The sequence below is a fragment of the Scyliorhinus torazame genome, chromosome 13 (genome assembly GCF_047496885.1).
Source record: "Scyliorhinus torazame isolate Kashiwa2021f chromosome 13, sScyTor2.1, whole genome shotgun sequence".
NCBI lineage: Eukaryota > Metazoa > Chordata > Chondrichthyes > Carcharhiniformes > Scyliorhinidae > Scyliorhinus > Scyliorhinus torazame.
The window spans coordinates 29,389,221-29,409,956 of NC_092719.1; the positions used below are offsets into that span (position 1 = coordinate 29,389,221).

Consider the following 20,736-nt stretch of genomic DNA (forward strand, 5'->3'; position numbering starts at 1 on the left):
GTGATGAGGGTGTGTGTGGGAGTCAGTGATCAGAGGGTGTGTGTGGGAGTCAGTGTAATGAGGGTGTGTGTGGGAGTCAGTGTAATGAGGGTGTGTGGAGTCAGTGTAATGAGGGTGTGTGAGGGAGTCAGTGTAATGAGGGTGTGTGTTTGAGTCACTGTAATGAGGGTGTGTGTGGGAGTCAGTGTAATGAGGGTGTGTGAGGGAGTCAGTGTAATGAGGGTGTGTGTGGGAGTCAGTGTAATAAGGGTGTGTGTGGGAGTCAGTGTAATAAGGGTGTGTGTGGGAGTCAGTGTAATGAGGGTGTGTGTGGGTGTCAGTGAAATGAGGGTTTGTGTGGGAGTCAGTGTAATGTTGGTGTGTGTGGGAGTCAGTGTAATGAGAGTGTGTGGGGCTGTCAGTGTAATGAGGGCGTGTGTGGGAGTCAGTGTAATGAGGGTGTGTGTGGGAGTCAGTGTAATGAGGGTGTGTGTGGGAGTCAGTGTAATGAGGGTGTGTGGGGGGGGGTCAGTGTAATGAGGGTGTGTGTGGGAGTCAGTGTAATGAGGGTGTGTGTGGGAGTCAGTGTGATGAGGGTGTGTGTGGGAGTCAGTGTAATGAGGGTGTGTGTAGGGGTCAGTGTAATGAGGGTGTGTGTAGGGGTCAGTGTAATGAGGGTGTGTGTGGGTGTCAGTGTAATGAGGGTGTGTGTGGGGGTCAGTGTTCAGAGGGTGTGTGTGGGAGTCAGTGTAATGAGGGTGTGTGTAGGGGTCAGTGTTCAGAGGGTGTGTGTGGGAGTCAGTGTAATGAGGGTGTGTGTGGGTGTCAGTGTAATGAGGGTGTGTGTGGGGGTCAGTGTAATGAGGGTGTGTGTGGGGGTCAGTGTAATGAGGGTGTGTGTGGGGGTCAGTGTGATGAGGGTGTGTGTGGGATTCAGTGTAATGAGGGTGTGTGTGGGAGTCAGTGTAATGAGGGTGTGTGTGGGAGTCAGTGTAATGAGGGTGTGTGTGGGGGTTAGTGTAATGAGGGTGTGTGTGGGAGTCAGTGAAATGAGGGTGTGTGTGGGAGTCAGTGTAATGAGGGTGTGTGGGAGTCAGTGTAATGAGAGTGTGTGTGGGAGTCAGTGTAATGCGGGTGTGTGTGGGAGTCAGTGTAATGAGGGTGTGTGTGGGAGTCAGTGTAATGCGGGTGTGTGTGGGAGTCAGAGTAATGAGGGTTTGTGTGGGAGTCAGTGTAATGAGGGTGTGTGTGGGAGTCAGTGTGATGAGGGTGTGTGTGGGAGTCAGTGTAATGAGGGTGTGTGTGGGAGTCAGTGTAATGAGGGTGTGTGTGGGAGTCAGTGTAATGAGGGTGTGTGTGGGAGTCAGAGTAATGAAGGTGTGTGTGGGAGTCAGTGTAATGAGGGTGTGTGTGGGAGTCAGTGTAATGCGGGTGTGTGTGGGAGTCAGAGTAATGAGGGTGTGTGTGGGAGTCAGTGTAATGAGGGTGTGTGTGGGAGTCATTGTAATGAGGGTGTGTGTGGGAGTCAGTGTAATGAGAGTGTGTGTGGGAGTCAGTGTAATGAGGGTGTGTGTGGGAGTCAGTGTGATGAGGGTGTGTGTGGGAGTCAGTGTAATGAGGGAGTGTGTGGGAGTCAGTGTTCAGAGGGTGTGTGTGGGAGTCAGTGTTCAGAGGGTGTGTGTGGGAGTCAGTGTAATGACGGTGTGTGTGGGAGTCGGTGTAATGAGGGTGTGTGTGGGAGTCGGTGTAATGAGGGTGTGTGTGGGAGTCTGTGTAATTAGGGTGTGTGTGGGAGTCAGTGTGATGAGGGTGTGTGTGGGAGTCAGTGTAATGTTGGTGTGTGTGGGAGTCAGTGTGATGAGGGTGTGTGTGGGAGTCAGTGTGATGAGGGTGTGTGTGGGAGTCAGTGTAATGAGAGTGTGTGTGGGAGTCAGTGTAATGAGGGTGTGTGTGGGAGTCAGTGTGATGAGGGTGTGTGTGGGAGTCAGTGTAATGAGGGAGTGTGTGGGAGTCAGTGTTCAGAGGGTGTGTGTGGGAGTCAGTGTAATGAGGGTGTGTGTGGGTGTCAGTGTAATGAGGGTGTGTGTGGGGGTCAGTGTAATGAGGGTGTGTGTGGGGGTCAGTGTAATGAGGGTGTGTGTGGGGGTCAGTGTGATGAGGGTGTGTGTGGGATTCAGTGTAATGAGGGTGTGTGTGGGAGTCAGTGTAATGAGGGTGTGTGTGGGAGTCAGTGTAATGAGGGTGTGTGTGGGAGTCAGTGTAATGAGGGTGTGTGTGGGGGTCAGTGTAATGAGGGTGTGTGTGGGAGTCAGTGTAATGAGGGTGTGTGTGGGAGTCAGTGTAATGAGGGTGTGTGGGAGTCAGTGTAATGAGAGTGTGTGTGGGAGTCAGTGTAATGCGGGTGTGTGTGGGAGTCAGAGTAATGAGGGTGTGTGTGGGAGTCAGTGTAATGAGGGTGTGTGTGGGAGTCAGTGTAATGAGGGTGTGTGTGGGAGTCAGTGTAATGAGGGTGTGTGTGGGAGTCAGTGTAATGAGGGTGTGTGTGGGAGTCAGTGTAATGAGGGTGTGTGTGGGATTCAGAGTAATGAGGGTGTGTGTGGGAGTCAGTGTAATGAGGGTGTGTGTGGGAGTCAGTGTAATGCGGGTGTGTGTGGGAGTCAGAGTAATGAGGGTGTGTGTGGGAGTCAGTGTAATGAGGGTGTGTGTGGGAGTCAGTGTAATGAGGGTGTGTGTGGGAGTCAGTGTAATGAGAGTGTGTGTGGGAGTCAGTGTAATGAGGGTGTGTGTGGGAGTCAGTGTAATGAGGGTGTGTGTGGGAGTCAGTGTGATGAGGGAGTGTGTGGGAGTCAGTGTAATGAGGGTGTGTGTGGGAGTCAGTGTTCAGAGGGTGTGTGTGGGAGTCAGTGTAATGAGGGTGTGTGTGGGAGTCGGTGTAATAAGGGTGTGTGTGGGAGTCAGTGTAATGAGTGTGTGCGTGGGACTGCGTGGGAGTCAGTGTAATGAGGGTGTGTGTGAGAGTCAGTGTAATGAGGGTGTGTGTGGGAGTCAGTGTAATGAGGGTGTGTAAGAGTCAGTGTAATGAGGGTGTGTGGGGGGGGGTCAGTGTAATGAGGGTGTGTGTGGGAGTCAGTGTAATGAGGGTGTGTGTGGGAGTCAGTGTGATGAGGGTGTGTGTGGGAGTCAGTGTAATGAGGGTGTGTGTAGGGGTCAGTGTAATGAGGGTGTGTGTAGGGGTCAGTGTAATGAGGGTGTGTGTGGGTGTCAGTGTAATGAGGGTGTGTGTGGGGGTCAGTGTTCAGAGGGTGTGTGTGGGAGTCAGTGTAATGAGGGTGTGTGTAGGGGTCAGTGTTCAGAGGGTGTGTGTGGGAGTCAGTGTAATGAGGGTGTGTGTGGGTGTCAGTGTAATGAGGGTGTGTGTGGGGGTCAGTGTAATGAGGGTGTGTGTGGGGGTCAGTGTAATGAGGGTGTGTGTGGGGGTCAGTGTGATGAGGGTGTGTGTGGGATTCAGTGTAATGAGGGTGTGTGTGGGAGTCAGTGTAATGAGGGTGTGTGTGTGAGTCAGTGTGATGAGGGTGTGTGTGGGAGTCAGTGATCAGAGGGTGTGTGTGGGAGTCAGTGTAATGAGGGTGTGTGTGGGAGTCAGTGTAATGAGGGTGTGTGGAGTCAGTGTAATGAGGGTGTGTGAGGGAGTCAGTGTAATGAGGGTGTGTGTTTGAGTCACTGTAATGAGGGTGTGTGTGGGAGTCAGTGTAATGAGGGTGTGTGAGGGAGTCAGTGTAATGAGGGTGTGTGTGGGAGTCAGTGTAATAAGGGTGTGTGTGGGAGTCAGTGTAATAAGGGTGTGTGTGGGAGTCAGTGTAATGAGGGTGTGTGTGGGTGTCAGTGAAATGAGGGTTTGTGTGGGAGTCAGTGTAATGTTGGTGTGTGTGGGAGTCAGTGTAATGAGAGTGTGTGGGGCTGTCAGTGTAATGAGGGCGTGTGTGGGAGTCAGTGTAATGAGGGTGTGTGTGGGAGTCAGTGTAATGAGGGTGTGTGTGGGAGTCAGTGTAATGAGGGTGTGTGGGGGGGGGTCAGTGTAATGAGGGTGTGTGTGGGAGTCAGTGTAATGAGGGTGTGTGTGGGAGTCAGTGTGATGAGGGTGTGTGTGGGAGTCAGTGTAATGAGGGTGTGTGTAGGGGTCAGTGTAATGAGGGTGTGTGTAGGGGTCAGTGTAATGAGGGTGTGTGTGGGTGTCAGTGTAATGAGGGTGTGTGTGGGGGTCAGTGTTCAGAGGGTGTGTGTGGGAGTCAGTGTAATGAGGGTGTGTGTAGGGGTCAGTGTTCAGAGGGTGTGTGTGGGAGTCAGTGTAATGAGGGTGTGTGTGGGTGTCAGTGTAATGAGGGTGTGTGTGGGGGTCAGTGTAATGAGGGTGTGTGTGGGGGTCAGTGTAATGAGGGTGTGTGTGGGGGTCAGTGTGATGAGGGTGTGTGTGGGATTCAGTGTAATGAGGGTGTGTGTGGGAGTCAGTGTAATGAGGGTGTGTGTGGGAGTCAGTGTAATGAGGGTGTGTGTGGGAGTCAGTGTAATGAGGGTGTGTGTGGGGGTTAGTGTAATGAGGGTGTGTGTGGGAGTCAGTGAAATGAGGGTGTGTGTGGGAGTCAGTGTAATGAGGGTGTGTGGGAGTCAGTGTAATGAGAGTGTGTGTGGGAGTCAGTGTAATGCGGGTGTGTGTGGGAGTCAGTGTAATGAGGGTGTGTGTGGGAGTCAGTGTAATGCGGGTGTGTGTGGGAGTCAGAGTAATGAGGGTTTGTGTGGGAGTCAGTGTAATGAGGGTGTGTGTGGGAGTCAGTGTGATGAGGGTGTGTGTGGGAGTCAGTGTAATGAGGGTGTGTGTGGGAGTCAGTGTAATGAGGGTGTGTGTGGGAGTCAGTGTAATGAGGGTGTGTGTGGGAGTCAGAGTAATGAGGGTGTGTGTGGGAGTCAGTGTAATGAGGGTGTGTGTGGGAGTCAGTGTAATGCGGGTGTGTGTGGGAGTCAGAGTAATGAGGGTGTGTGTGGGAGTCAGTGTAATGAGGGTGTGTGTGGGAGTCATTGTAATGAGGGTGTGTGTGGGAGTCAGTGTAATGAGAGTGTGTGTGGGAGTCAGTGTAATGAGGGTGTGTGTGGGAGTCAGTGTGATGAGGGTGTGTGTGGGAGTCAGTGTAATGAGGGAGTGTGTGGGAGTCAGTGTTCAGAGGGTGTGTGTGGGAGTCAGTGTTCAGAGGGTGTGTGTGGGAGTCAGTGTAATGACGGTGTGTGTGGGAGTCGGTGTAATGAGGGTGTGTGTGGGAGTCGGTGTAATGAGGGTGTGTGTGGGAGTCTGTGTAATTAGGGTGTGTGTGGGAGTCAGTGTGATGAGGGTGTGTGTGGGAGTCAGTGTAATGAGGGTGTGTGTGGGAGTCAGTGTGATGAGGGTGTGTGTGGGAGTCAGTGTGATGAGGGTGTGTGTGGGAGTCAGTGTAATGAGGGTGTGTGTGGGAGTCAGTGTGATGAGGGTGTGTGTGGGAGTCAGTGTGATGAGGGTGTGTGTGGGAGTCAGTGTGATGAGGGTGTGTGTGGGAGTCAGTGTAATGAGGGTGTGTGTGGGAGTCAGTGTAATGAGGGTGTGTGTGGGAGTCAGTGTAATGAGGGTGTGTGGAGTCAGTGTAATGAGGGTGTGTGAGGGAGTCAGTGTAATGAGGGTGTGTGTTTGAGTCACTGTAATGAGGGTGTGTGTGGGAGTCAGTGTAATGAGGGTGTGTGAGGGAGTCAGTGTAATGAGGGTGTGTGTGGGAGTCAGTGTAATGAGGGTGTGTGTGGGAGTCAGTGTAATGAGGGTGTGTGTGGGAGTCAGAGTAATGAGGGTGTGTGTGGGAGTCAGTGTGATGAGGGTGTGTGAGGGAGTCAGTGTAATGAGGGTGTGTGTTTGAGTCACTGTAATGAGGGTGTGTGTGGGAGTCAGTGTAATGAGGGTGTGTGAGGGAGTCAGTGTAATGAGGGTGTGTGTGGGAGTCAGTGTAATGAGGGTGTGTGTGGGAGTCAGAGTAATGAGGGTGTGTGTGGGAGTCAGTGTGATGAGGGTGTGTGTGGTGGTCAGTGATCTGAGGGTGTGTGTGGGAATCAATATAATAATCATAATCGCTTATTGTGACAAGTAGGCTTCAATGAAGTTACTGTGAAAAGCCCCTAGTCGCCACATTCCGGCGCCTGTTCAGGGAGGTTGGCGCCGGATTGATTCACCTGAGGAAGGAGCAGTGCTCCGAAAGCTAATGATGTGAAACAAACCTTTTGGACTTTAACCTGGTGTCGTAAGTCCTCTTACTCTGCTCACCCCATCTCCACATCATAATTAAAATTACAAACCTGTGACTGTTTAGTGGCGCAAACAAGGAACTTGGGTATTTTAAGTAAAATCCAGTCTGACTTGTGTTGTGACTCTGGGTCAAGCGGGGCTGGAATTGATCGCGCACTAGGCCATGGTTGACGTGACACTGACTCTTGTTAAACTTTGTGTCTGAATCACCATTCTTCCTGACCGCGATCGTCGGCGCAAAATCGACCCTTCGGTGTGTGAGTAGAGGGTTAATTTCTCGCTCCATGAATGAGAAATGAACCAAGAATGTTGTCCTTATTACAGCTTGTTTTAATCTGCAGCTCATGTGCTTCTGAAAAGTGATGTGGAGAAATGGACACACCATCATGTTGATGAGCAATTGGAAAAACAATTGTGTCCGAATGGCCTGGTTTCTTTTGGCCATTGCTTCCTATTTGTCCCTGTGAAATTGAATTGGAGCAATGCTGAGGTAATGTTCATCATTTATTCAAGTACCTGTTCCTCGATGTTTCTGAACATGACTAAACGCAGAAATAAACAATCTTCTTGTTTGTACCTGGACAGTTTTGATTCACTCCGTGTGCTCCATCACCTGGGTAATATGATCCACACTGTCTTAGACTCATAGATTCCCTCCGGTGCAGAAGGAGTCTGTGGTGATATGCATCACTGTAAATACACAAGGGGTTAATTATCATAGAATTTACAGTGCAGAAGGAGGCCATTCGGCCCATCGAGTCTGCACCGGCTCTTGGAAAGAGCACCCTACACAAGGTCAACACCTCCACCCTATCCCCATAACCCAGTAACCCCACTCAACACTAAGGGCAATTTTGGACACTATGGGCAATTTAGCATGGCCAATCCACCTAACCTGCACATCTTGGGACTGCGGGGGGAAACCGGAGCACCCGGAGGAAACCAACGCTCACACGGCGAGGATGTGCAGACTCTGCACAGACAGTGACCCAAGCCGGAATCGAACCTGGGACCCTGGAGCTGTGAAGCAATTGTGCTATCCACAATGCTACCGTGCTGCCCACTTAATGTAAATGCACTTAGACTAAATAAACACTAGAGGGCGCACCAGAGACATCATGACACACAGACATTCAACCAATAGATCAGTAAGATAGGACACGACCAATGGGCAGTCAAGACACACACACAGAGGTGACACTACCACAAGTGGGCTATCCATATAAAAGGACAATGCTCTTTCTCGTCCATAGGCGACACTCAGAGAGACAGGGGCAGATCAGAGCATCACACCCACCGCATGGATTAGAGCAGACTGGTTAGTTAGATATAGTTACTATAATTAGACTAGCAAGAGAGTCGAACTGAAGTCGGAGAATTGTTAAAGGTTCAATAAATGTGTGAAAGCTATCTCCAAGTCTGAACCTTCCTTTGTCAGAGTGGACATCAAGGAAGCAGCTGATGCTACGTCAGGAAGCAGAACACAACAGAGTCCATTCGACCTAGCGAGTCTACGCTGACCCTCCAAAAGACCACTCGAACTGGGTCCAGTTCCCCGTCCCCCCGGCCTTATCCCTGTAACCTCAGCTGAACTGCACATCCCCAGACAATAATTGAACATGGCCAATCCACCTAACCTGCACATCTTTGGAGTGTGGGAGGAGACTGGAGCACCCGGAGGATACCCACGTAAACATGCGGAGAAGGTGCACACTCCATTCACGCAGTCACCCCAAGCTGGAATCAAACTCGGCAGCAGCGTTAATGACTGAAGTGAATTATAACCCTCAGCCCTTTTGGTATTACCGTAGAATGGGAGCCCTCCTTCAATAATCACCCGAACTTCAGTTCAAAACAACCACATCACACAGACACTTGTTTTTGGGCCTGAGCAAGTGAAACTCTTAGTCTCAAGTTAGAACACTATCATGAGATATTACATTCTTCCAGATAGTCTTTTAAATAATTCGCAGCTCGGTTGCAGTGATTATTACTTTCTGGTTATTTATTCATGGGATGTGGATGTCAGTGGCTGGGCCAGCCTTTATTGCTCATTCTCTGACTGCCTCTGAGGAGGTGGAGGTGAGCTGCCCATTTGGTATAGATCCACCCACAGTGAAGGTAGGGAGAGGGATCCAGGATATTGACTCAGCACCAGTGAAGCAATGGGAACATATTTCCACGTCAGGATGGTGAGTGTCTTGGAGGTGACTGCCAGGGGGTGATGTTTCCATGAGACTGCTGCCCTTGTCTTTCTGGATGGCAGTGGTCATGGATTTAGATGATGCTGCCCAAGGAGTCTTGGTGAGTTCCTGCAGTGCATGTTGTCGATAGCACACACTGCTGCTACTGTGCGTCAGTGATGGAGGGGGTGAATGTTTTCATGGATGGGATGCCAATCAAGCCGGCTACTTTGTCCTGAATTGTGACAATCTGTGAAGATTCTTCAGTTCTGTTGGAGCTGCTCTCATCCAGGAACTGGAGGGTACTCCATCACCATTCTGACTGGTGCCTGGTACATGGTGGACAGGCTTTGGAGAGTCAGGAGGTGAGTTACTCACCACAGGATTCCCAGTTCCCGACCTGCTCTCGTAGCCACAGTATTTATGTGGCTAGTTCAGTTCAGTTTCGGGTCAATGGTAAGATAAGATTAGATTCTCGCCTCTTGGAGATGGCCATTGCCTGGCACTCGTGTGGCGTGAACGTTACTTGGCAGAAGCACGAGAAGATCCATAGATACAACCAACATGGGTAACATTGTCGGTCTTTAAATTAAGAGCTTTTTAAAATTAATTTCAGGTGTTGTCCATGTATTTGTGAAAAAGCTTTTGGGTAAAAGAATTAGTGAGTGACTCGGAAAGACGGAAGCAGCACAGGTTAAAATGTGCGCAGCACAGGAATTTGGCAAAGTTAAAAGGTATATATGTAAATCAGGAACCAAGTAAATGAAGCCGGTGAGCTGAGGGCAGACACGTGGCAGCATGATATCATCGTTGTCATAGAAACCTGGCTTAAGGAGGGGCAAAAACAGCAGCAAACATCCCAGGATATAGGGCGGAATTTTCCAATATTTAGGCAGAGTGGCGTGATGAGCGGGAAAAACAGCGGACGTCCCGTCTCCAAGGACAGCTTTGTCCGCTCCGCCGTATTGTTCGGGCCTTGTATAGAAATCGTTAAGAGCGGGTCCCACACGTCCTGCTGGCAGAGCGGGCGCTGAGTGAGGCCGCCCGGTCACAAACTTCATTTTTAAAGATCGGGGCGTCCTTTACCCGCTGCTAATCCCGCACCCTGAGAACAGGAGGGGAAAATCCTCCCCATCGAGTTTTCAGGCAGGATAGGAAGGGGGATAAAAATGGTGGGAGTGTAACATCATTATAAAGAATCAATTACAGCTGTGAGGAGGGATGATATATCAAATGAAGCATCAAATGAAGCCTTTCGGGTTGAGCTCAGAAATAACAAAAGGGGCAGCCACATTGCTAGGACTGGACTGTAGACCCCCAAATAGTGGAAGGGAGTGAGACGAGCAAACATTTAGACAGATTTCGGAGTGCAAAAACAATAGGGCAGTAATTGTTGGCGGCTTCAACTACCCTAATATCGATTGGCGAATGAACAATGTGATGGGAATAATAATTTTTTTAAAGCTATTTTATCCCAATCATTTTCAACATCGCAACACCACCTTAACTTCCAACAGAGTATACAGTTTGTATATTTTCCCCATTTACTGCCCCCCCCCCCCCCCCCTCCCCACCGCCACGCCATGCCACGATACACATCTCCTCAAATATAGTCACAAACGGCCTCCAACATACCTTAAAACCCTCCTCTGACCTCATCAGGGCAAATTTGATTTTCTCCAACATGAGAGACTCGTACAAGTCTCCCAACTAAGCCGCAACTCCCTGAAGGCGTGGTCCACCCCAAATTCAGAAGTATCTGTCGCCTGGCGATAAGAGAGGCAAAGGCCACAACATCGGCCCCCATCCCCTCCAGCAGCCCCAGCACCTCCAACACCCCAAAGGCCGGCATAGGGTTCAGCTTCATCACAAACCCTACAATTCTCGATATGTTACTAAACATCACCTCCCAAAGATTCTCCAACTCCACACACTCCCAGAACATACGGGCGTGGATTGCCAGCCGGCCCCCGCACCTCTCGCATCCTCCCATTACCACCGGGAAAAACGCACTCATCCGGGCCCGAGTCATGAGGACCCTATGAACCACCTTAAATTGTATTAGACTCATCCTCGTGCAGGAGGAGATTGAGTTCACTCGGCGCCATGGCTCGCACCAAAGTCTCCAACCTAGCTCCCTCCTCATCTCCTCCTCCCATTTCCACATGATCCTTTTCACTGAGGTTATGCCCTTCACTCCCAACCACCGAATATATGTCCTGACTGCTACCATTCCTCCCTTCATCCGGGAGCAACATTTTCTCCAAAATCTTATCTTCCGGTACCTGAGGGAATGAGGGCAGCTTATTGCGCGCGAAGTCCCCCACCTGCCAATATCTGAACTCACTCCTCCATGGTAGCTCGAGCTTCTCCACAGTTCCTGTAGCCCGGCAAACATAACCTCTGCAAACATGTCCCTGACCCACACTAACCCTTCCTCCCGCCATTTCCTGTACATCCCATCCTTCCCTCCCCACACCCCCCCCCCCCCCCACCCCCCGCCCCCGGCACAAACCTATGATTCCCACACAGTGGAGTCATCACCAACATGTGCCCCAGTATAAAGTGCCTCTTCAGCTGGCTCCAAATTCTTTTTGATGACTTCACCACGGGGCTACCCATGTACTTACTCATGGTGAACGGCAGTGGGGCCGACACAGGGGCCCTCATTCGCTGCCCAATAGTAATGCAGCAAATCTGGACCATCAGTACCCTTCCCGCCTCTGGCTATGCGATAGAGTCCGACTACCCTCAGCAACCCTCCCACACAAATTCCCAGATTAGCGCATCTACCTTCTGAAAAAAAGCCTTGGGGTGGAAAATTGGGAGGGACTGAAAAGCAAACAGGAATCTTGCCACTCTGTGCATCTTTACCACCTGTACCCTCCCCACCAATGTCAAATGCAGAGTATGCCACTGTTTAATCCCCTATGCATCATGGCCCACTCACGCGTTACCTGGAACCCAAAATACCGGAAACTCTCCCTTGCCACCTTAAATGGCAGAACCCCCAGATTCGCACTGCCCCGAAACGTTTGCTGGGAAGACCTCGCTTTTTCCAACATTCAATTTATAGCCCGCGAAAAGCATAGAAAGCATCCTATCTGGCTGCATCACAGCCTGGTATGGCAACTGCTCGGCCCAAGACCACAAGAAACTACAGAGAGTTGTGAACACAACCCAGTCCATCACGCGAACCCACCTCCCATCCATTGACTCTGTCTACACCTCCCACTGCCTTGGGAAAGTGGGCAGCGTCATCAAAGACCCCTCCCACCCGGGTTATTCTCTCTTCCAACCTCTTCCATCTGGCAGGAGATACAAAAGTCTGAGAACACGCACCAACAAATTCAAAAACAGCTTCTACCTCGCTGACACCAGACTCCTGAATGACCCTCTTCTGGACTGAACTGATCTCTCCACACATCTTCTCTACTGAGCAGCACTACACTCTGTATGCTTCATCCAATGTCTGTGTCTAAGTATTTACATTGTGTATTTATGTCCTACTATGTTTTTCACGTATGGACCGATCTGCCTGGACTGTACGCAGAACAACACTTTTCATTGTTTCCATGTAAAGGCTGGATGGTCATGAATGCATAACGCCGCTACTGCGTGCCCCCCCCCCCCCCCCCCACCCCCACGCCCTGGGACCAAGGCCATCACACAGCCCATTCATTTGGGAAAGTCTGATGTGTGGCTTCATGGAGGCAGGAGCAGATCCCTGAGAATGAAGGCGTGGCTGGGCCTGCTCACCTGCTGGAGGCTGGGCACTGAGAGTGGTCGCTCGGAGGTGATGTCATCAGGCCAGAGTTTACACACTGGCTGATATTCTTTGAGATGAGCGAGAACCAGTGCAGGAGGAGATTCCAAATGGCCAGGTACATGGTCATTCAACTTTGCCAAGTTCTCTAGGAGTTGGTGCCACAGGAACTCAAAGGCCAGCTACTGCCGGTTGTCCTGAAGGTCACAACTGCCCTAAATTTCTACGCCAGTGGCTCCTTTCAGAGTTCCACAGGTGATCTTTGTGGCATCTTCAGGCCTCTGCACATAAATGTATCAGAGAGGTCACGGATGCCACCCTTCCTGAGGGAGCATCATTACACAAACCTTGTATTGACCAGGCGAGCCAGGTCACCAGAGCCATTGTGCGACCTTGTTACAAACCGGAAAAATCCCAGGATATTCGTCCTCCAACAACTCAGTTGTTTGATTTTCCACTGGTTTTCAACCACAATAGGCATCACTCCCACCTGCGATCCAGCTATATCATGACCCAAAATTAACTGTATTCCTGGACAAGATAGTTTCTCTATTACCCCTACTACCACTTCACCACTCTTCACTGGACTCTCCAACCTCACCTTATCTAACGGAACACTACTCTTCTCACCCTGAATTCCACTTTATACCACCTTATCTGGCAATATTCCTCCCAAACTGCCTAACTCCTCATCTCTTACCAACAAAGATTGACTAGCTCCCGTATTTCTTAAAATTCTGACTTCTTTACCTACTCCTCCTGGTACACATGAGTAAACTTTACCCACACAAGTAAATTCTTTAAAAATATCTGGCACCTTCTTCGCAATCACCACTAGATCAGGATGTACATTCTTTTGCACCTCCTTCGTTTCAATTGGGATTTCCTTTACCACTTTAACAAACCCTACTGGCTTATCCTGTTTTACCACATCAGCCTTCCCAGTGCTCTTCTTAAACCTCCAACACTGTGACTTTACATGGTCTACTTTATTACAGTAAAAACATCTGAAACTTTTCATTTCTCTTCAAACCTCCTGGATTTCTTTTTTAATCTGAGGTACACTCTCCTTATTATCTCCCATCAGATCTCCTTTACCATTACCACCTGAGTATTTCTCTTTTCTCCAGTTTCTATCCCTCACAGGCTGAAACTGACATCGGAAACCAAACTTTGATTATGAACTAATTTATAATCATCTGCCATTTCTGCTGCTAATCTTTCAGTTCTAATCCTCTGCTCTTCCACATGAGTTCTCATTACATCAGGAATTGAATTTTTAAACTCCTCCAAAATTATCATTTCTCCAAGTGCTTTATACGTTTGGTCTATTTTCAAAGCCCTTATCCACCTATCTTTCTCCTTCTGCAGTCCAAAGCAGTTAAACTGAAACGGAAACCTAAAAAAAAAACCTCTCACCTGACAGCCACATCCCAATGTGCTACAAGTCACATGATGAGACTGAACCTTTCTCAAAGGGACACTCACATGACACCTCTCAGGCCTCAGCTCAACCCGGACCCACACGCAACCCACCGCCGGACCCATGAGCAGCAACCCACCCCCCAACCTGTTAGTGAGTAATCCCCCTGAACCCACAAGAAACGCCCCTTTCCTGAACTGGTGGGCCCCCCCACAGACCCAGAAACCATCCCTCTCCCCCCAGTCCCGCACTCAACCCCGCCAGAACTACACTCAATGCCCTGCCCGGACTCACAAGCAAACCTGCTGAACCCGTAATTCTGTAATATGGGTGTCACTCCCCCCCCCCCCCCCCTCTCCCCACCAAACCAGGCTCTCTGATGCTCTCTCTCCCATGGACTAGCTGGTAGATATTGGCGACCTTCCCACTCACTGCCGAACTCCCCCTTAGAGCTGAGGCCAGGTTTGTGAAAACCTGATGTAAACTGGTTCATATACACAATGGGAGGAGGCGGTGATGATGGGACTGTCTTCTAATCAGACGTTACTGTATTGAAATGAGGTTCCCAACCCTCCTGAGCAGGAACCTCATTACGTCATTGGAGCAGGTCGGGAACAATATGAAATCTCAATCTTGCCGGCGAGAATCTCCTTTTTTTCAGTCTCGGGATATTTTCCACCCACATCGTTGTTTGCGCTCGTGGTGAACGCTTACGCAAACTCGCGACCAGAGCGTTTGAGCTCAAACCCAGCCCAATTTCAGCTGATACACAGAACCTACTGGAATTTCAATCTAATGGTTTGAAACTACGATTGGTTCCAAGTAATCAGTGTGAGTGTGTCCCCATTCACTGACGTTTGGAATCAGTGCCCATCAGGAGATCCTGGGACACAGAGCAGGAGGTTGTAGTTTTAATCTTCACATTCTGCAAAAGGACGTTTCAGCTTTAAACATATGGGTCAAAACAATTGAATATGTTCATTGTAAAAAGGTAACGAGCAATAAAATTATCTTTTTTTTAAAGCGGTATTGCCAACACCTGGCCCAACCCAGCCACCTTGCCTCCATACACTCCATGAGGCAGAGTTACGTCATTCACAGAATCCCGTCTGAATTGAATGGAAATAATACCCACTTTTGGATTGGTTTGAATGACATCGAGAAGGTACGGTTTCTTGAATTGCTCTGTCACATTGTTTAGGGTGAACAAGTTATACATTTTAAAAGATGTGATTTTTTATTTCCACAGGAGAGGGCTTTCGAATGGAGTGATGGATCTCCTGTACAGTATACAAAATGGCATCAGTCTGAACCCAGTAACAATGGAGATGAGGATTGTGTGGAGGTTGCGCACTGTAAGTTGCTGTTGTGTGATATTGGGCGCGATCTAATGGAAACGTTTCTCAGTGTGGTAGCGGGCGGGAATTACCCGGTGCTTCCCGATGGCTGAACGGGCGAGACCGCCACCGGTATCTAGCGTCAATTAGGGAGGGTAATGATGCCCCACGGGCCTCACAATGGAACTGACTGTCCCACCAGCTGATTCATCTAAACCGCCTGCTCGAGACGGGACACCCTGTTCCCTCAAGATGGCTGGAGGGTCAGCCACAGGTCAGCCGTTGCCGCCCGGGAGACAGTTTCAGCGGCCGCCAGTTCGGGGAGAGTAACCTGGAGCACAGACATCCAGTGTGGGAGGAAGCTCAATGTCCTCCACTGGGCCACACAGGTGAGTTGGCATCGGCCCCCTGGCACCGATCACACTTCCCCCCCCCCCCCGCCCCGACCCCCCCCCCCCCACCCTGCCACTCCCAACCTCGCACCCGCTTCTCTCAGCCTCTCTTCCCCTCCCCCCCCCCCCCCCCCCCCACCCGCCACTCCAGGCCCCCAGCACATCAGCATGCCTGTGCGGCAGCACCCACTAGCACAATGCAACCATGCCCAGCAGCACCCCCCTCACGATGCATCAAGCATGCGACTCACAATGCCCTCTCCCTATCTCCGCACGAGAGGTTAGCACACAATCAGCAGGAGAGGGCCCAGACAGGCAGCAGGTTGCTGGACATCAGAGTCCTTATCCCTGACCAGAACCGGGTCGTGGGGGTGACCGGGGACAGAGCAGTCACTGACGTTGAGGTTGGTCTGCACCGCAGGGATGAGGGCCGACCACCCCTCTCCCCGCCCCACCTAAATGACCTGTCTCACCTGAGTTGTGCCTGTCAGCCAACATGTTCCTTCCCTCTCACTGACCACACGTCCATTCTCCCGCAGGATCGCCATCCGATGGTTTCGGCCCATCCGGCGTGGCCCCCACCGTCGATGCGTCACAGCTGTCATCCCCACCCTCACCAGCGCAGAGAAACACACCTCGGTAGGCTTCAGTACTGGAGTGCACCACCAGAGTGGTCGAGGCATCAAAACCGTATCCGGAGCATTCCGAAGCACCGCCCAATGACAGCACAGGTGGCCACATGGGGCTGGTTATACCGGGTCTCCACATCGGTCTGCAGCCTCTATACTGGCTTCATTAACCAGCTCCTCAGTGGGAACCCCTTCTCCCCAAGAGCCAATCTGCCATCTTGGGGTGTTCCTCGAAGATACCGGAGATTTCTGACAGCTCTTGGATGTAGTTGTTGTCCCTGGGAAGCGTGCACACACGTGGCTGATCCTGAGGCGGTGGTGACACACATGGTGGACATTCAGGGAGTGGAAACCCTTCCTGTTAATGAAGGGCACTCCCTGATGCCCCAGTGCAGAGAAGGAGACAGGCATGCCATCTATTACACCCCTGGACCTGGGGATTCTCAGCAATGAAGGAGCATCCTGCTGTTGATCATCTTTTTGCTTGGTCCAGGTCAAAGTTTATATAGTCTGATGCCCGGGCAAACAGGGTACCTGGGAGCCTCCTCCTCGCAAAGTAACAAGTCTGCAAAGACATGATACAGGTGCGGCACCATCCCCTTGTTGAGGCAGAGTCTCCTGTGACATGCGCTCTCTGACACATCCTCGAAAGACCTACGATTCCTGTACACTGCTGGCCTCTCCCTCTGGTCCCTCCCTGGCCTGATGGACGGCCGGGTCCTCAGGGTGTGGGGCGGACCCTGCACTTGGGCTGCCCACTCGAGCCTCCGTCGGCTCTGTTTCCTCTGCCTTCACCGGCGTCTGGCCGCCTGGCCTGCCATCAGAACCGGAGGGCAACTGCTTTGGGGTCACAATATCATCCAGAATAGATATCTGTAAGGAATGGGAAAGGGTGAGAGACCAACAATCGTTTATCCTTCAATCCCAGGACCCTCATATCCCCAATCACAACCCCCCCCCCCCCAATCCCCTGATCCTCGCCTTCTCTCAGGGTGCCATTCGACAGGCCAGACTGGGCCCTGGTTAACCCCCCCCCCTCCACCCACACACACTCACCCTCTGCTCACAGGGAGCTCCCCAGTGCTGCAGCCCAGCTCTTGGGTGTGATTGTCGGCTGCCGTCGCTGTTGGATTGATGCCCCCAGGGTTCAGACAGAGTGTCCAGGCCTCCTCATCGGGATGCGAGGCAATAGCACTTGCCTGCGGCGTGGCACAGTACCCACAGGATTCCGCCTGTGAACTGTGAAGTGCTCAGCTACCTAACATTGCCATTTCCCTATCGGCAATAACCCTCAGCTGTGCACCGAGCGGTCGCCATGGTCAGAGGGATGTTAAAGTGACTCCGCATACTACCACAGACAGGGCCCTGGCCTGGGGGTGGTCGGTGGGACAGACAGGCAGCTGTGGTTGCCCCTGCTATGGTATGTACAAACCAGGGAGTGGCCTGTTGGACTCTCCGGGCACTGAGTCCCCCGGCCCAGGGGCGACCCCCATCAATGGTGTCCCAGGCTCATGATCAGGAGCGTCTTTTCTGTGGGTTCCCCCGTCCCCCCGCCATGCACCCAGGAACTGGGGCAGCATCTCTGGAGCCCCTGGGCTGCATGGCCAATTTCAAAGATGGCTACTCTCCTCCTCCGACCCCCTCATTGGCCACTGTCCCAGTACAGTCTACTCCCGACGTCAGCACGCTGTCCCAGTACCGTCTCCTCCTGACGTCAGCACGCTGTCCCAGTACCGTCTCCTCCGGACGTCAGCGCGCTGTCCCAGTACCGTCTCCTCCTGACGTCAGACACTGTCCCAGGGCCATCTCCTCCTGACATTAGCGCGCTGTCCCAGTACCGTCTCCTCCTGACGTCAACGCGCTGTCCCAGTACCATCTCCTCCTGCCGTCAGCGCGCTGTCCAAGTACCGTCTCCTCCTGATGTCAGACGCTGTCCCAGGACTGCCTCCTCCTGACATCAACGCGCTGTGCCAGTACTGTCTCCTCCTCATGTCAGCACGCTGACCCAGTACCATCTCCTCCTGATGTCAGTGCGCTGTGTCAGTACCGTCTCCTCCTGACATCAGTGCGCTGTCCCAGTACCGTCTCCTCCTGACGTCAGCGCACTCTCCCAGTACCGTCTCCTCCTGACATCAGTGCGCTGTCCCAGTACCATCTCCTCCTGACATCAATGCGCTGTCCCAGTACCATCTCCTCCTGACGTCAGTGCGCTGTCCCAGTACCGTCTCATCCTGACGTCAGTGCGCTGTCACAGTACCGTCTCCTCCTGACGTCAGTGCGCTGTCACAGTACCGTCTCCTCCTGACGTCAGCGCACTCTCCCAGTACCGTCTCCTCCTGACGTCAGTGCGCTGTCCCAGTACCATCTCCTCCTGACGTCAGTGCGCTGTCACAGTCCTGTCTCCTCCTGACATCAGTGCGCTGTCACAGTACCGTCTCCTCCTGATGTCAGTGCGCTGTCACAGTCCCGTCTCCTCCTGACATCAGCGTGCTGTGCCAAAACCTGTCACGATATACAAACATGCAACCAATAAACACAGAGAAAAGGACACAACCAATGGGCAGTCAGGACACTCAGAAGTGGCATCACCACAAAGGGGCATGACATAAACACTATCAAAGGGATGAGGCACTCACACCCTGCCTCTTTCCACAGGCAGACACCCAGAGAGTTAGACAGGGTTGATCAGCAGCATCACACCCCAGCACGTGGCTTAGAGCAAGCTGGGACAGTTGGACTTACTCCAGTTAGATTAGCAGAGAGTCAAACTCATTTGAGAACTGTTAATAGTTCAATAAACATGTTGAACTCATTTCAGAGTCTGGAGCATCCTTTAGTTAAGACTGCATCAAGCAGCAGCCTGTGTTATCCTGAAGCAGCATAAGACAACATGATACCAGGTGTGACTGTTCAATCTATTTAGTTCAACTCCACAAGATCCGTGACAACCAGCTACTGAATACAGGCACAATGGGCAAGGTTCAGGCATCTCACCAGCTCAGGATCACCAGCAATCTTAGTGCCAACTGGCGATCATTCAAGCAGAAATTTCAACTATACGTGGAAGCATCCAACTTCAATGGCGCAACCGATGCTCGGAAGATAGCTCTTCTTCTCACCACTGCGGGTGACCATGCGATAGAGATCTTCAACTCCTTTCACTTTTCCGAAGGGCAGGACAAAACAAAGTACCAAACCATCCTGGACAAATTCGACAGCCACTGCGAGGTGGACACCAACAAAATCTTTGAGCGCTACATCTTCAAGCAGAGGATGCAAGGTAAAGACGAAGCCTACAACTCCTATCTAACTAACCTTGGACTGCTCGTGCAATCCTGCAACTTCGGTGATATCACTGACTCCATGATCAGAGACCAAATCGTTTTTGGAGTCCACTCTGATTCTCTGCGAGAGCAATTGTTGAAAATCAAACACCTGACCCTGCCAGTTGCGATTGAAACGTGTACTGTGCATGAGCACTCTAAAAATCGCTATTCACAGTACAAAATGGCAGAAAGTGAACAACAAGCCTGCCACGAGATGGAGAGTGTTCAGGCCATCTCCGGGATGCAGCGCCTCTACATTGACGAAAGCGGCCATTTCGCGCGCTCTTCCCCGGGCCCAACGCATGCACAATGCGATCGGGAACACAAAGTGGCCGAAAACCGCACTGCGCAGGTGCAGACGTCCGAGACCCGCACCGCGCATGCGCAACGACGCACTGAGCGACATGACGCCGAGGGCATGACGTGTGCGAACTGCGGCACCGCCCATTTTTAAAAAAACTACCCTGCAAGAGGCAAACGCTGTTTAAACTGGGAAACCAAACCACCATGCAGCCCTGTGCAGATCTACAGCACCAGTCAGGAGCCAGCGCTCCCAATTCCGACAGCGGCGCATTAGAAGTGTGCAACACTGAATGCATGACTCTGATCCAGGCAGTGTGACGGATCCAGATGATGAATGCCCGGACAACACTTACCGAGTGGGCATTATTACAAAGTGCGAATACGCCACACCGGACACATCGCAAGTCCAATCAATCCTGGCCGTGGATTCTGAGGACGGATGGCATGCGGTGATGAAGGTCACCCACTGCCCCACCCAGTTCAAACTGGACACAGGTGCCTCCGCCAACCTGATTTCGCAGGTGGACTTGAAGAGAATCAAGAAGCCCCCCACAATCCTTCCAGCTGCCTGCAAACTTCTGGAATACAATGGAGTGCTGAATTTGGTGCATTTGAGTGCTACAGTTAGAGTTTGGTGACTGAGGGAGTATAAGGCTCCATTTTATCTAAAGTCTAGTCTTTCTTTTATTTAGTTAATTAACTTAAAAGTTGGTGTTTGGTTTAGAAGAAGGTGAATTTTCAATCAGCTTTAAACAAAGGTTCTACTTGTAGGTACTTGCAGCTGGAGCTTGTTAATTAGTGAATTCGATTAGGCCAGTTTTCAGAGGCTAGATTCACAGTATAAAAGTGATCCCCTACAGTACAGACTTTGTTTGCACTGAGTGCTGAATTTGGTGCATTTGAGTGCTATAGTGAGAGTTTGGTGACTGAGGGAGTTAGGTGAGGGGGGAGTAAGGCGCTCCTTTCATTTTGTTTCCTACATTTCCGCAAAGAGCAAGAAGGGAGCCAGGAGTTTACAGAGAGTGCAGCTGACTGGGAACGGAGTCGGAGAACGGAGGTTCAGTTGGTCCACAGGGCAGCTATATTCT

The 20,736-nt window shown here is 51.3% G+C and overlaps 1 protein-coding gene across 4 annotated transcripts in view; it reads left to right on the forward strand.

Annotated features, from left to right (window-relative positions):
- The window catches only part of LOC140387918 (echinoidin-like), a 74,154-nt gene that overhangs the window by 45,798 nt on the left and 7,620 nt on the right, over positions 1-20,736 (forward strand). For all 4 annotated transcript variants that reach the window (XM_072471230.1, XM_072471229.1, XM_072471232.1 and 1 more), the window contains 3 exons: positions 6,631-6,779; positions 14,686-14,826; positions 14,911-15,016. In XM_072471230.1, coding sequence (XP_072327331.1) covers positions 6,631-6,779; positions 14,686-14,826; positions 14,911-15,016 — 396 coding nt within the window. The remainder of the gene's footprint in view (positions 1-6,630; positions 6,780-14,685; positions 14,827-14,910; positions 15,017-20,736) is intronic.